This window comes from Carcharhinus amblyrhynchos, chromosome 23 (assembly GCF_965287045.1).
Source record: "Carcharhinus amblyrhynchos chromosome 23, sCarAmb.v2.hapA, whole genome shotgun sequence".
NCBI classification, from domain to species: Eukaryota; Metazoa; Chordata; class Chondrichthyes; order Carcharhiniformes; family Carcharhinidae; genus Carcharhinus; species Carcharhinus amblyrhynchos.
In genome coordinates this window covers 5,841,302-5,856,793 of record NC_137346.1, presented here as the reverse complement: position 1 = coordinate 5,856,793, position 15,492 = coordinate 5,841,302, and the positions used below count along the sequence as shown (strand labels likewise).

The 15,492-nt window shown below is 42.1% G+C and overlaps 1 protein-coding gene across 2 annotated transcripts in view; it reads left to right on the top strand.

Annotated features, from left to right (window-relative positions):
- brip1 (BRCA1 interacting helicase 1) overlaps window positions 1–15,492 on the top strand; it is a 222,200-nt gene that overhangs the window by 44,397 nt on the left and 162,311 nt on the right. For both annotated transcript variants that reach the window (XM_080210671.1, XM_080210670.1), the window contains 6 exons: window positions 5,074–5,295; window positions 5,412–5,611; window positions 7,354–7,486; window positions 11,318–11,472; window positions 13,131–13,296; window positions 13,970–14,107. In XM_080210671.1, the coding sequence (XP_080066797.1) occupies window positions 5,074–5,295; window positions 5,412–5,611; window positions 7,354–7,486; window positions 11,318–11,472; window positions 13,131–13,296; window positions 13,970–14,107 (1,014 nt within the window). The remainder of the gene's footprint in view (window positions 1–5,073; window positions 5,296–5,411; window positions 5,612–7,353; window positions 7,487–11,317; window positions 11,473–13,130; window positions 13,297–13,969; window positions 14,108–15,492) is intronic.

Sequence of the window (15,492 nt, the reverse complement as noted above, 5' to 3'; positions counted from 1 at the left end):
AGGAGAGGCTGAATAAACTAGGCTTGTACTCGTTAGAGTTTAGAAGAATGAGGGGAGATCTCATTGAGACATATAAGATGATAAATGGGATGGATGGGATAGAGGTGGAGAGGCTCTTCCCGCTCAGAAAGGACAGTAGGACTAGAGGGCACAGCCTCAAGATAAAGGGGGGGTGGTTTAGAACGGAGTTGAGGAGGAACTTCTTCACTCAAAGAGTGGTGAATCTCTGGAATTCTCTGCCTGTTGAAGTGGTGGAGGCTGCCTCGCTAAATATATTTAAGACGCGGGTTGATAGGTTTTTGATAGGCAAGGGGATTAAGGGTTATGGGGAGAGGGCGGGAATGTGGAACTGAGCCATGACAGATCAGCCATGATCTTATTGAATGGCGGGGCAGGCTCGAGGGGCTAGATGGCCTACTCCTGCTCCTATTTCTTATGTTCTTATGTTTAAAAATAATGAGAAGCATTTGAGAAATACAGATTGATTTAAATAAATGGCACTTTCTAATAACATAGCATACTGTAGTATAAACAAGATGCAAATTGTGCAAGCTACCTAATTGAATGTTGGTTTAGAACTTGGACTACAGAGGAATTCCAAGACATTCTGAGCTATTAAACAATTAAGTATTACTTTTTGATCTGGTAAGAATGAATGAGAATACACAATTGTAGAACAGAATCCTGACAGTGCAAAAAGAGACCATTCAGCCCATTGAGACCACATCAACTTTCCAAAAGGATATCCCACGTCTTATTGGACGTTGTTAGCACCATTCTTGGCCTTTTATCATTATCATTTACATTCCCTTTGTCTTTTTGTCTATGTCAGTCCTATCAATTATAGCTACTCCAACCTCTTGATAGTAGAAATCTTGTCCAATTTTCATTCTTTTCAGCTGTGATGAAGGGTCTTCCAGATTCAATGTTAACTCTATTCTCTCTCCACCAATGCTGTCAGACTTGCAGAGATTTTCCAGCATTTGCTGAGATCAGTCATGCTTGTATTAAATGGCAGAATGGGCCCGAGGAGCTAAGTACTGTGGCTCCTAGTTCTTATGATTGTTGTGGTTGCATTATTTCTTGAAGCTATTTTACAACCAGATTATTCCATGTTAGTTGTTTTTGTACTTTGAAATCGTTAATGTAAATTTTTAATTGACACTTGGATAAATTTAGCCTCTGAGACAAAAGAGAACGAGCCTCATCTCGGAATGAAGTGTGGAAACTAGACTAGCATTCCAGTGAAGAATTGAGAAAGCATATTTTACTTTGAGGTTTTGTCTTTTGGATGAGATTTTAAACCATGGCCCTTTCTGCACTGCCTCTATACTGAGCGAGGTGGCCAAGCAGACCAATTTGACCAAATCGAAACAGAAACTTACCATCATGTCTAACCTTCTTCACCTTTAGTTTTCACGACCAACTGCAATAACCTGTCAGAAAGTGAGTGCTATGAAACAGCTCCCATGCCAGTGCTGTGTGTATTGCCTTTGATAACTTCACCCACTTGTTGGCATTCTCACCATAAAACGTAGGAGCAGTAGTAGGCGATTCGGCAGATTCAATCTGCTCCATTGTTTGATGAGATTATGACTGATCTGATGTAGAGTCATAGAGGTTTACAGCATGGAAACAGATCCTTTGGCCCAACTTGTCCATGATGCCCAGTTATTACCACTAAGCTGATCCCAATTGCTCATCTTTGGCCCATAATCCCTCTGTACCCATCTTGCCCATGTAATTATCTAAAAGCTTTTTAAAAATAAAATTGAATCCACCTCTACCACTATTTCTGGTAGCTTGTTCCAGACACTCATCACTGTGTGGAAAAAAACTGCCCCCTCCGGACCCTTTTGTATCTCTCCTCTCTCACCTTAAACCTATACTCTCTAGTTTTAGACTCCCTTACTTTTGGGAAAAGATGTTGACTATCTACCTACTAATACAACCCTGTTTTTCTTGGAGCTATCTGTAATCTCCTTACATAATTGCTCTTCAATTTCCTATTGACTATTTGTCAGTCCATAGTACAATCCTATCAAAGTGATCTCCCCATTCTTATTTCTCAGTCCTACCCTTAGACTCAGTGAGTGAACTCTCAGACATATCCTCTCTCAGTACTGCCATGATGTTTTCCGTAATCAAGAAGGCAACTCCCCGTTCTCTCTTACCTCCTGTTCAATCTTTCCTATATCATCTGTATCCCTGGAACATTGAGCTGCCAGTCCTATCCCTCCCTCAGCCATGTTTCAGTAGTAGCTATAATATCTCAGTCCTGTGTACCCATCCATGCCCGAAGTTCATCTGCCTTGCCTGTCAGACGTCTTGCATTGAAATAAATGCAGTTTAATCTGGACTTCTCTTGTTCTCTGCCCTGCTTTTGCCTGACTTGTCTAGTACAAGGATTACTGACACTGCCTTTATTTTGTCATGTGTCCGCTTTAACTTCCGTGCTGTCCTCAAGATTCTCTCCTGTTTCCCTACTGCTTTGAGCCCCACCACTCCTGCTAAACTAGTTTAAACCCTCCCAAGTGGCTCTAACCAATCTCCCTCAATTCCACTTTCCTGCCTTATCCCCATAACCTTTGATTCTTTCACTGTTTAACAATCTAACTATTGAACATACTTAACGACCCAGCCTCTACAGCTGTTTGGTATGTATTTATGATGTGGGTATGCCGCGTTGGACTGGCGTAAACGCAGTGAAAAGTCTGACAACACCAGGTTTTAGTCCAACCTATTTATTTGATAATATACTCACAAGCTTTCGGGTTAGTCCCTTCGTCAGGTGAATGGAGAGTTCTGGCCTCAGACAGAGCATATAAAGCACAGACAGTTTAGAGATTACTGATTAGAATGCAAATCCTTACACCTAACCTGCTGTTCAAGACCTGAAGTGGCTGATAATGTGAGTGGAAGGAGCACTGATCACAGTTTAAAGAGATGTGTATTGTCTCCAGACAGTACAGTAAGTGAGGTTTTGCAAACCCAGGCAAGTCACGGGGGTTACAGATAGTGTGACATGAACCCAAGATCCCTGTTGAGACCGTCCTCATGTGTGCGGAACTTGGCTATCAGTCTCTGTTCAGCGACTCTGCGCTGTCGTGTGTCGTGAAGGCCGCCTTGGAGAATGCTTACCCGAAGGTCAGAGGCTGAATGCCCGTGACCACTGAAGTGTTCGCCAACAGGAAGGGAACAGTCTTGCCTGGTGACTGTCGAGCGATGTTCATTCATCCGTTGTCGTAGCGTCTGCATGGTCTCCCCAATGTACCATGCTTCGGGACATCCTTTCTTGCAACGTATCAGGTAGACAATGTTGGCCGAGTTGCAAGAGTATTTACCATGTACCTGGTGGATGGTATTCTCACGTGTGATGATGGTATCCATGTTGATGATCCGGCATGTCTTGCAGAGGTTGCTGTGGCAGGGTTGTGTGGTATTGTGGTCACTGTTCTCCTGAAGGCTGGGTAGTTTGCTGCGAACAATGGTCTGTTTGAGGTTGTGTGGTTGTCTGAAAGCAAGAAGTGGGGGTGTGGGGATAGCCCTGGCGAGATGTTCGTCTTCATCAATGATATTTTGAAGACTCCGGAGAAGATGTCGTAGCTTCTCCGCTCCGGGGAAGTACTGGACGACGAAGGGTACTCTGTCCACTGTGTCCCGTGTTTGCCTTCTGAGGAGATCGGTGCGGTTTTTCGCTGTGGCGCATCGGAACTCACACCGCAAGCCCACAGACAATCTCACAATGCTCCACTTCTCCAGTTTCCACCCTAAACATGTTAAAGAAGCCATTCCCTATGGACAAGCCCTCCGTATACACAGGATTTGCTCAGATGAGGAGGATCGTGACAGACACCTCCAGACCCTGAAAGATGCCCTCATAAGAACAGGATATGGTGCTCGACTCATAGATCGGCAGTTCCGATGCGCCACAGCGAGAAACCGCACCGATCTCCTCAGAAGGCAAACACGGGACACAGTGGACAGAGTACCCTTCGTCATCCAGTACTTCCCTGGAGCGGAGAAGCTACGACATCTTCTCCGGAGTCTTCAACATATCATTGATGAAGACGAACATCTCGCCAGGGCTATCCCCACACCCCCACTTCTTGCTTTCAGACAACCACACAACCTCAAACAGACCATTGTTCGCAGCAAACTACCCAGCCTTCAGGAGAACAGTGACCACAATACCACACAACCCTGCCACAGCAACCTCTGCAAGACATGCCGGATCATCGACATGGATACCATCATCACACGTGAGAATACCATCCACCAGGTACATGGTAAATACTCTTGCAACTCGGCCAACATTGTCTACCTGATATGTTGCAAGAAAGGATGTCCCGAAGCATGGTACATTGGGGAGACCATGCAGACGCTACAACAACGGATGAATGAACATCGCTCGACAGTCACCAGGCAAGACTGTTCCCTTCCTGTTGGCGAACGCTTCAGTGGTCACGGGCATTCAGCCTCTGACCTTCGGGTAAGCATTCTCCAAGGCGGCCTTCACGACACACGACAGCGCAGAGTCGCTGAACAGAGACTGATAGCCAAGTTCCGCACACATGAGGACGGTCTCAACAGGGATCTTGGGTTCATGTCGCACTATCTGTAACCCCCGTGACTTGCCTGGGTTTGCAAAACCTCACTTACTGTACTGTCTGGAGACAATACACATCTCTTTAAACTGTGATCAGTGCTCCTTCCACTCACATTATCAGCCACTTCAGGTCTTGAACAGCAGGTTAGGTGTAAGGATTTGCATTCTAATCAGTAATCTCTAAACTGTCTGTGCTTTATATGCTCTGTCTGAGGCCAGAACTCTCCATTCACCTGACGAAGGGACTAACCCGAAAGCTTGTGAGTATATTATCAAATAAATAGGTTGGACTAAAACCTGGTGTTGTCAGACTTTTCACTGGTATGTATTTATACATACCAGATGATTTGTTGATAAGGAAACCAGTACTTGTTAAAGTGTTACATCTTTTTGTTTTATGTGGTTGAGGATGATCTTTCTTTCCTCTATGCAATTAAGATATTATACTGATTTTTCTGTTACAGGGAAGATCATGCCGTTTTTATCAGGGTGTCCATAAAATGAATGAACAGAACACTTTACAGTGGATTCACGGTATGCATTTGGCTTGGGACATTGAAGAGTTGGTGAGCCTTGGAAAGAAGCTTCGCTCATGTGCATACTTTGTAGCACGTGAGCTGATGCAAGAGGCAGATATTGTATTTTGCCCATACAATTATCTAATGGACCCACAGATAAGGGAGAGTGTAAGTGCTTTATAAATAAATTATTTATCACATAATTTTATGTTCCTTGTGGACTAGACTAGTAATCTGCATATTGTACTGGAATATTGCTTTACTTTTTTTTGTGTTTGAGATAGATGAAGATTAACTTGAAAAACCAAATCATTATCTTCGATGAAGCGCATAATATTGAAGATTGTGCACGGGAATCATCCAGCTTTAGCGTCACAGAAAGCGAGCTATTATTTGCTCGAGAAGAACTGGATAGCATGGTCAACCAAAACATAAGAAAAAGCAATCATGAGGCACTGCGTACAGTCTGCTATAGTTTTACTAAGTATGCAATAGTTTACTTGTGATGAGTTTATTTAAATATATTTATCAGTAATGCTTTTTAGCTAATGCTTGATAAGATTGCAATAAGAAAATTATAATTGTTGATCTGTGGCATGGTGGCACAGTGGGTAGCACTGCTGCCTTACAGCGCCAGGGACCTGGATTTAATTCCTGGCTCGGGTCACTGTCTGTGTGGAATCTGCATGTTCTCCTCGTGTCTACATGGGTTTCCTCCGGGTGCTCCAGTTTCCTCCCACAATCTGAAAGACATGCTGATTAGGTGCATTGGTCATGCTAAATTCTCCCTCAGTGTACCCGAACAGGCGCCAAAGTGTGGCGACCAGGGGACTTTTACAATAACTTAATTGAAGTGTTAATGTAAGCCTACTTGTAACACTATTAAATAAACCTTAGGTACTGACATATATCACATTTTAGCTACCTGAAGCATCAGAACTGTTGGTGACATTTCTTTATAAAGCAAAAAATAAATATAATTGCTCCCAACAAAATCCATAGCATATACATTTTTGAATGACTATATATGGCTCTGGTTGCAAGGCTCTGTGGTCTCATCTGATGAAACAAATGATTGTGAGGTCCTCTCTGTCCCAGTTTATAACATAGAACCATCTGGTGAGATTATTGCTCAAGTATTCTGCTCCACAGAGTTTTAAGACATTGATTTTGCAATATTATAGATGGCTGAGTAAGCAGTATTTATCACAACCTTTTCCTCCAAAAAGAAAACTAAACTGCTTGCTCTACATAAGAACATAAGAAATAGGAGCAGGAGTAGGCCATCTAGCCCTTTGAGCCTGCCCCGCCATTCAATAAGATCATGACTGATCTGAAGTGGCTCAGTTCCATTTTCCTGCTTTCTCCCCATAACCCTTAATTCCCTTGTCTGTCAAAAACCTATCTACCCGTGACTTAAATATATTTAGCGAGGTAGCCTCCACCACTTCAGTGGGCAGAGAATTCCAAAGATTCACCACCCTTTGAGTGAAGAAGTTCCTCCTCAACTCCGTTCTAAACTGCGCCCCCCCTTATCATGAGGCTGTGCCCTCGAGTCCTGCTGTCCTTTCTGAGCAGGAAGAATCTCTCTGCTGTGAATTATAAATAAGCATCTTATTTAGTTTAAAGTGTTCAGAAAGCAAATAGGCAAACATTTGTTTTTCATTAGGGTATGTGTACTAATTAATTTGGCTTTTCTCCAAAATATCCAGTACAGTTTTCTTTTTCTAAGTCCTATGTAAAATTAACAGATTCCGTTGAGAGGAATAATGGTTTTCCTGACAAATTGGGTGCATTCTGAAGTTCTTAGTTGCAGGTATATCATGCAAGAAATATTAAACCTGACTCATCAATGTTACTTTTGACATGTTTTGTTTCCAGTGATTTATTTGAAATCCAACTCTAATTTTTCATTTCCTCTGTGATTCCTTTTAATTCTTTCACTTTACCCAATGTATTCTTTCCTTATCTCATTCATTGCCTGCTACTCTGAAATCTTATTTTGTGGTTATTTTGTGTATTTGGGAACAAACAGAGTTCCCCTTAACATTGCTTTTGTTTCTTGGATCATTTGCTTCCAATTCTGACATGACACTTGGTCAGTTGGTATTATTTACTTCACTTAGAATGAAATTCATTTGGGCTTGAGACTTATAAAACTTTCATTTAGGTTTTGCCTCACGACAAGGAATTAATGGCTGATTTGTTTCAATATCTTGTTTCCAGCTGGCTAAAAGAGAGTTCTGGCAATCTGGTGGAGAAGGAATATGAAACGTCCTGCAAAGTCTGGAACGGCAAGGAAATGCTGAACGTTTTTCATAACTGGGGATTAACTAGTGCTACGTTTTCCATTTTACAGGTAAATTGGCTCTTTAATAAGTGTGGTGAGACACAAAACCTTAGATATAGTATGTAGCCTTCTGTACTTTCAGAATTGCACTTTGGAATCCATATCTTGCTTCCCCTACCACAATCTCATGAATACTAGCTGAGACTTCTACGCAAAGAACTTCCACAGAATTAGAGGTTGTATTGTTAAGTGCTGACTGTAGTGTAGCTGACCAGATACCTGTTACGTAGCAATGAGCTGTAGTCACCCTAACAGAGCTCTGTGCATGACATTTATTTTTCATTTTTAAACTGGCTGATTGCCTGTCACTTTGGACATGTGAATCAAGACTAAATATGCTTCCCAAATGCATTCCTGCGGTTAGAGGCTGGAGGGATAGTTGAGCCTAGCATGTAGAAGCTATTTGGTTTTAATTTAAGAACATAGATTCTGTATTCATTCTACTTTCATTCTAAATTGCAGTGTTTACGTTTTATAATAGAAATTGCCTATGTATACCTGTCACGTTGTAATTATATCCTCTTTCCTCTCACTGGAGGTGCTGCAGCACCACAGCTGGTGCGCAAGTAACATTATAGTGTAGCAAGTTTACATATACTTGTGCCAGTTGTAAATATGGAGATCAAAGTAGTTGAGAAAAAGTGCATACAACATATTTAGTATATCATAGATGATTTTGGAGTGAGTATTAATATTTATCATAGCAACAAACAAAACTTTGCTTAGGTTTATGAAGTGACAAAAAAATAGCATTGGCTATCAAAGCATTTTTTAGACCTGGTTTGAAACTATATTAGGTTTACAGTCTTCATGACATGTAGACCAAGGGTGTTGGCACTTCTGTCATCTGGAATCAGATCAAAAACTGACTTTTATTCATTCATGGGTTATGGGCATTGCTGACTAGGCCAGCATTTATTCCCTATTCCTAAATGCCATTAAAATGGTGCAGAATGCCGAGCATTTGACCTGCTGAAAGGTTAAAGTTTATTTATTAGTGTCACAAGTAGACTTACATTAACACTGCAGTGAAGTTACTGTGAAAATCCCTGACTTGCCACTCCGGTGCCTGTTAGGGTACACTGAAGGAGAATTCAGCATGGCCAATGCACCAGCATATCTTTTGGTCTGTGGGAGGAAACCAGAGCATCTGGAGGAGACCCATGCAGGCATGGAGAGAATGTGCAGACTCTGCACAGACTGTGTTCCGAGCCTACCTGGGTCCCTGGCGCCGTGAGGCAGTGCTAAGCGCTGTGCCACTGTGTCACCTTTGTAGCCAAGTATTTGTATGGCTAGTTCTGTTTCTGGTCAATGCTCTTGTAGCCACAGTATTTATATGGCTAGTTTCTGGTCAATGTAACCCCAAGAGGTTCATGATGGGGAAATTCAGTGATGGTAATGTCTAACTTTCAAACTGTTTCAACAGCACTGCAGAGGAGGTTATATGGTCAAATGTTTACTTATCAGTGTAACAAGTACGCTTACATTAACACTGCAATGAAGTTACTGTGAAAATCCCCTGGTTGCCACACTCTGGCATCTGTTCCATTACACTGAGGGAAAATTTAGCATGATCAGTGCACTTAACCAGCACGTCTTTCAGACTGGGAGGAAACCAGAGCACCTGGAGGAAACGCACACAGACACGGGGAAAATGTGCAGACTCTGCATAGACAGTGACCCAAACCAGGAAACCAGAGCATCTGGAAGAGACCCATGCAGGCATGGAGAGAATGTGCAGACTCTGCGCAGATTGTGTTCCGAGCAGGGACTCGAACCGGGTTCCCTGGCACCGTGAGGCAGTAGTACTAACCACTGTGCCGTGGATAGAGGATTGGTTGTCAAATAGGAGGCAGAGAGTGGGGGTTGATGGGGGCTATTCGGATTGGCGGTTGGTGACTAGTGGAGTGCTCCAGGGGTCGGTGCTGGGGCCTCAGCTATTTACCATTTATATAGATGATCTGGAGGAGGGAACCGAGTGTAGGGTGTCGAAATTTGCTGATGACACCAAGATTGGTGGAACGGCAAATTGCGCGGAGGGTGTGGAGAGTCTGCAGAAGGATCTAGATAGGCTGGGTGAATGGGCCAGGAACTGGCAAATGGAATTTAATGTTGGCAAGTGCGTGGTGGTCCACTTTGGTAGGAATAATGGTAGGAAGGACTATTACTTACGTGGCGAAAAACTGCAGCAGGCGACGGCACAGAGGGACCTCGGGGTCCTTGTGCATGAGTCGCAAAAACCCAGCTTGCAGGTGCAGCAGGTGGTCAGGAAGGCAAATGGGATGCTGGCCTTATAGCAAGGGGGATTGAATATAAAAGAGGGAGCTCTTGCTGCAGCTGTATAGGGCATTGGTGAGGCCGCAGCTGGAGTACTGTGTGCAGTTTTGGTCGCCGCACTTATGCAAGGATATTTTGGCCTTGGAGGGAGCGCAGAGGAGGTTTACTAGGCTGATACCGGAGTTGAGGGGGTTGACCTATGAAGAGAGGCTGAATAAACTAGGCTTGTACTCATTAGAGTTTAGAAGAATGAGGGGAGATCTCACTGAGAGTATAAGATGATGAATGGGATGGATAGGATAGAGGTGGAGAGACTCTTCCCGCTCAGAAAGGACAGTAGGACTAGGAGGCACAGCCTCAAGATAAAGGGGGGGCGGTTTAGAACGGAGTTGAGGAGGAACTTCTTCACTCAAAGGGTGGTGAATCTCTGGAATTCTCTGCCCGTTGAAGTGGTGGAGGCTGCCTCGCTAAATATTTTTAAGACGCGGGTTGATGGGTTTTTGATAAGCGAAGCGATTAAGGGTTATGGGGAGAGGGCGGGAAAGTGGAACTGAGCCACGACAGATCAGCCATGATCTTATTGAATGGCGGGGCAGGCTCGAAGGGCTAGATGGCCTACTCCTGCTCCTATTTCTTATGTTCTTATGTTCTTATTATTTGCTGAGGGCAGGTAGCCTATTCAGCCCCCTTTCAATTAAATATGATGCACAAAAACAGAAGAGGAGAAGCAAAAGTACATTTTAGTACATTTGTATAGTACATTTTAAATGTCTAAAACTTGGTTGTTTTTTCTAAATAGGGTAGGGGAGATAGTGAGGTGCTTTCACTATTGGGAGAATTTTGTACAAGCGGACATAGCTACTAGATAAAGGGCTGGTCATTTAAAACCGAGGTGCATTGAAATTTGTTCTCGCAGAATGTGGTGAATTCTCTGCTCCAAAGGGTTGTGGAGGCTGAACATTAAAAGTACTCAGAGTGGAGGTGGATAAATATTTGATAGATTGAGGAAGAGAGGGCTAATGGGAAATGGCACAGAAAAGGAATTGTGGGCGTCATAGATCAGCCATGATCGTATTGAATGGCAGGGCAGCTTGAAGGGCCTGATGCCTAATCCTGCTTCTATTTTTTGTGTGAATAGCAAATCTGTGCAGTGCTGTTAGTATTAATAAATTGCTTCAGTATTCCTACAATTAAAACAAAAGAGCCAGTAGTCCAGGTTCATTTCCGTGAGATAGATAACTTCAGCATATCGACTGATTCATAGATCTTTATTTTTGTTGGTATGCAGTTGTCAGTTTCTTGTTTATATTTAGGCCTGCAACTTATGGAGGGAGATCTCCACATTTGCATCAGCTGCAAGCATTTAAAGTAAATGATTTTACAGTGCTGTACAGTTTATTTCTACAGCTGTTTACATTCGGAAGTGCAGCACTTAGTGTAGGCGATTTAATGGGCAAAAGCCATAACTTATTCAGTAGTTGCTTTAATCTGTGCTACTTCAAGCTGTTTTTAGCATTTGAGTTTTCTTTAAATTGTAAATGTGAATGAGCTTTCGATGTGCAGAAACACCTGGATGCTGTGCTGGAGAAAGAAGAGAAGGTACTTGTGCTGAATGGACAGCAGGAGTCGGTAACAGTCCCAACTGTAAGTGCTTCAACACAGATGGTACTGAAAGGACTGTTCATGGTGCTTGATTATCTCTTCAGGGACAAGAGCAGGTGAGTGCTGGAATCTTATTGATGGGTTCTGTTCAGACTTTCAAAGCTGTGGTTTAATAAAACCCTATAATTAAAATGGAGTGCGGTATAATAATTATCTGGAGCTATATTGCTATGAACATTTTTGCTTTGTTTAAGAAGCTTACTGTAAGTTTCAGACTACTTGTAATTTGAGCACAATCTGATTATAAAATGCAATTTCTGGCCATGGTGAAAATTTCATTATATGTGCTCAAATCATCTTACAGTTTTGTCGGGCATAAAAATGAAATGGCACCTCGTTGCAGTTGACAACAATCAGACTCCTTGTCTGATAACAAGTTAAAAGTTAAAGTTTATTTATTAGTCACAAGTAGGCTTACATTAACACTGCACTGAGGTTACTCAGTGAAAATCATAGTAATCACAGTTAAGAAAACAGCACGGTGGTATAGTGATTAGCACCAAAGCCTCACAGTACCAGGGCCCAAGTTTAACTCCAGCCTCGAATAACTGTCTGTGGAGTTTGCACATTCTCCCTATGTCTGTGTGGGTCTCCTCCAGTTGTTTCGGTTTCGTCCCACAGTCGAAAGATCTGCGGGTTAATTGATTGGCCATGCTAAATTGACCCTTTGTGTTGGGGGATTAGCAGGGTAAATGCGTGTGGTGATTGGGATAGGGTCTGGGTGGGATTGGTGTTGGTACAGGCTTGATGGGCCAAATGGCCTCCCTTCTGTACTATAGTGATTCTATGATTCTAATTCAGTTAGTTCCTTCATTGTGCTTGTCTCAATTCCCAATCATTAAGCAATTGCAACTGAATACTTGTAAAAATGATTTGGGAATCTTGTTTATGTACCATGGCATTCCTTCCTATTATGGTTGATAATGAAACTTCCAATCTACTTGTGACACTATTTGTGGGTAAATATTCCAAAAATTCATATTCTGAATCTGTCACTGGTTTGGAAGGTGCTGTTGAGGCAGACTTAGTGAGTTACTCCAATGCATGTATTGGATGGTACATACTGCTGCTACTGTGTGCGACTGGTGGGGGGAATGTTTAAAGTGGTTGATGAGAGGCCGATCAAGTGGATACTGGTATGGAGTGAATAGTATGGAGGGCAGCATAGTGGTTAGCCTCTTCTGTCTTCGTGCATCACATTTAATTGAAAGGGGTTTGAATAGGCTACCTGCTCTCAGCAAATAATGGTGCATTAGCACTTAGCATTTCTGCCCCCCACTGCCAGGGACCTGGGTTCGATTCCTGGCTTGGGTCATTGTCTGTATGGAGTCTGCACTTTCTCCCCATGTCTGCTTCGGTCTCCTCTGGATGCTCTAGTTTCCTCCCACAATCTGAAAGACTGCCGGTTCGGTGCATTGGCCATGCTAAATTCTCCCCCTAGTGTACCCAAACAGGCACCAGACTGTGGTGACTAGGGAATTTCCACGATAACTTCATTGCAATGTTAATGTAAGCCTACTTGTGACACTAGTAAATAAAAAAAGGTTGCAAATCTATTTCTAACTTTGCATGCTTCGTCATTCTGGCTAAAGGAAGACTTCGGTGTTTGAAGAACAGTTAGTTCATGAACAGCAATTGTGTTGTTTTTTGAGAAGAAGATTGCAGTGGTAAAACATTAGTATCATATTTTTGACATGATAGATTGTTCCCATAGGTTTGCCGATGACTACAGGATAGCAGTTCAGCAGACTTACAAATGGACAAACCAGCCAGATATTCCTGATGAAAATGTTTTCTTTGCGCGCCCTCGAAACAGGAGAGGTTCACGCAAAAAGACAGCTGTACTGACCCTGAGCTTTTGGTGTTTAAATCCAGCAGTGGTGAGTACTGTATTCTAATTGCAATCTGAATGCTTCAGGCTTAGTTACATTGTTGGAAAATCAATTGATTCCTTGGGCAAATGCAAAAAAATAATTATTTTTTTAAGTTACGCACTGTTAAATCATTTTTTTTTACTGTTTGTCTGGATTTTATTCATTTTTTTGTGAATTTCCCTCTTGTCTTGCTCTATCTTAACATACTGTGCCATGGAATGGGTACTAGCTCATCATGATTGCCTTGTGCATGTTCTGACTTCATGGACCACCTTAGCCATCGTCCCCATGGCTCCGCCGTGCCCCCTGGCTCACCCCAGTCCGTCTCTCCCATGTCTCTCCCATGTCTCTCACGTCCACTCCCTATTTGTGCACAATCTTCCCTCTTCCCCCATTACTTGTGCACCTCACCTGTTCCTCCTGTTCATCATTCCCCTCCTGATCCACGCACCGCTCTCTCCTCTTGCGCTTTCTTCATCCCACCCCTGCTGCCAGAACAAGAGCCATTGTGCTTCTTGCTGCCCAGTTGGCGGTAAGATTAAGATTTGAAACTTTCTGATTGATTGGGTTAACCTGATCTCTCACCCTTTATGTTTAACCACCTAACACGAGTTTGTATAGTTGAATTTAAAAGTAGAAGTTCAAATTGACATATTTTTTGATTTAATTTTTCTTGTAGGCTTTTTCAGATCTTAATTGTGTGAGAACAATTGTGCTAACATCTGGAACATTGTCCCCAATGGATTCATTCTCTTCAGAATTGGGTGTGAAGTTCAGTATCCAGTTGGAGGCTAATCATGTGATTGACAATTCCCAGGTAACTAGTTGCATTGTTTATTTTCCAACTGCAGATTCAGTGCCCACATTACCAGAGGCAACCTTGAGGTTATAACTTCTCTTCTGTTAAGTTGCTAGTCTTTGTGATGATGGCACATGTATCCAGCTTATATTAAAATGTTTTTTTATTACAGACCTTGAAGGGAAGCATTTTTTTTAACACCAGAAATTCTTTATTTTTGAAATTAGAGAGAAAATATTTTCAGTGAAAGTAAATGGTTGGCCAGGAATATCCTTGGTACATCATCAGAATTTTTACCCGCCCTAGACCACCATCCTTTTATTGTTCATGTAGTCAACCTCCTTCAATGACAATTCACATCCATGGTTGGCCTAGGTATAAATAAAGTATGACAGTACAAGTGAGAGATAAACCTGGAGCATTTGAATTATCACCATGTGTTTTGAATTCCTTTGGAGAAATAATTCGCGAATGCCTTCTGTTCAAAGGGAGAGATGGTGTATGTGACAATGTGTCTTAACTTAGTCAAGTTTCAAAGTGGCGACCCATTTTGAAGTCATTAAATCCAACATTCTTGCCATTTCCTTGGCTACAACTCTTGCCACCATGTATTGACAGCTAATTGGCCACCTGTAATTAAGGCGGTTTTTATTTTCAGATGTTTTCCCTACTGTTTTATTTCCAGTACATAAAACTCCTGAATTGTTCAAACAAATAAGTTGCCAGAGGTAGGTGTAATCCATTTATTGCAAAGTACTTTGGGGTGCCTGAGGATGCGAGATGACATATTTTGTATACAAATTCTATATTTTCTTTGATCTCACTTTTCTCAGGTGATGTTTGCTGAAGTTAAAATATTCATCCAATATTCCATTTACACTGAAGTTATAGATTCATACTGTGAATTCACAGTCATATTAGTTGACCAAGCACACAGGTCGGTCCCTCTTTCTTTCTGGTGGTGAAGTAAAGATTCTGATGCTTCTGATGAAAATCGCATGCAAATCTCCTGCACATTGACCTGAAATTTAATAGTTAGTAAATGCATTGTTCATGGAATACAGGTGGTGACCGGAATTAGAAGATGGAAGAGTGATGGTGAGCTGTGATCTTCTCCGTAAACTCTGTTCAGTTTTTGTTACTCATGAAGTGTTAGCTAAATACAAAGTCTTCCAGAAAAGTAATCCTGACTAATTGACTCACAATTTGCCCAGTATGCACTAATATATTCCATTATATTTTGCATAAAATATATGGCTTAAAAATAATTATTCCTAAAATGTTATATTTTCATCTTATTCCTAAGACTAGTTTATAAAGGTATATGTGGAGATCTGGAGATTATTCTCCCTCTGCTGTAAGCACTCGATTAAATATAAATGCCTAACTTCATCTGCTTGAAA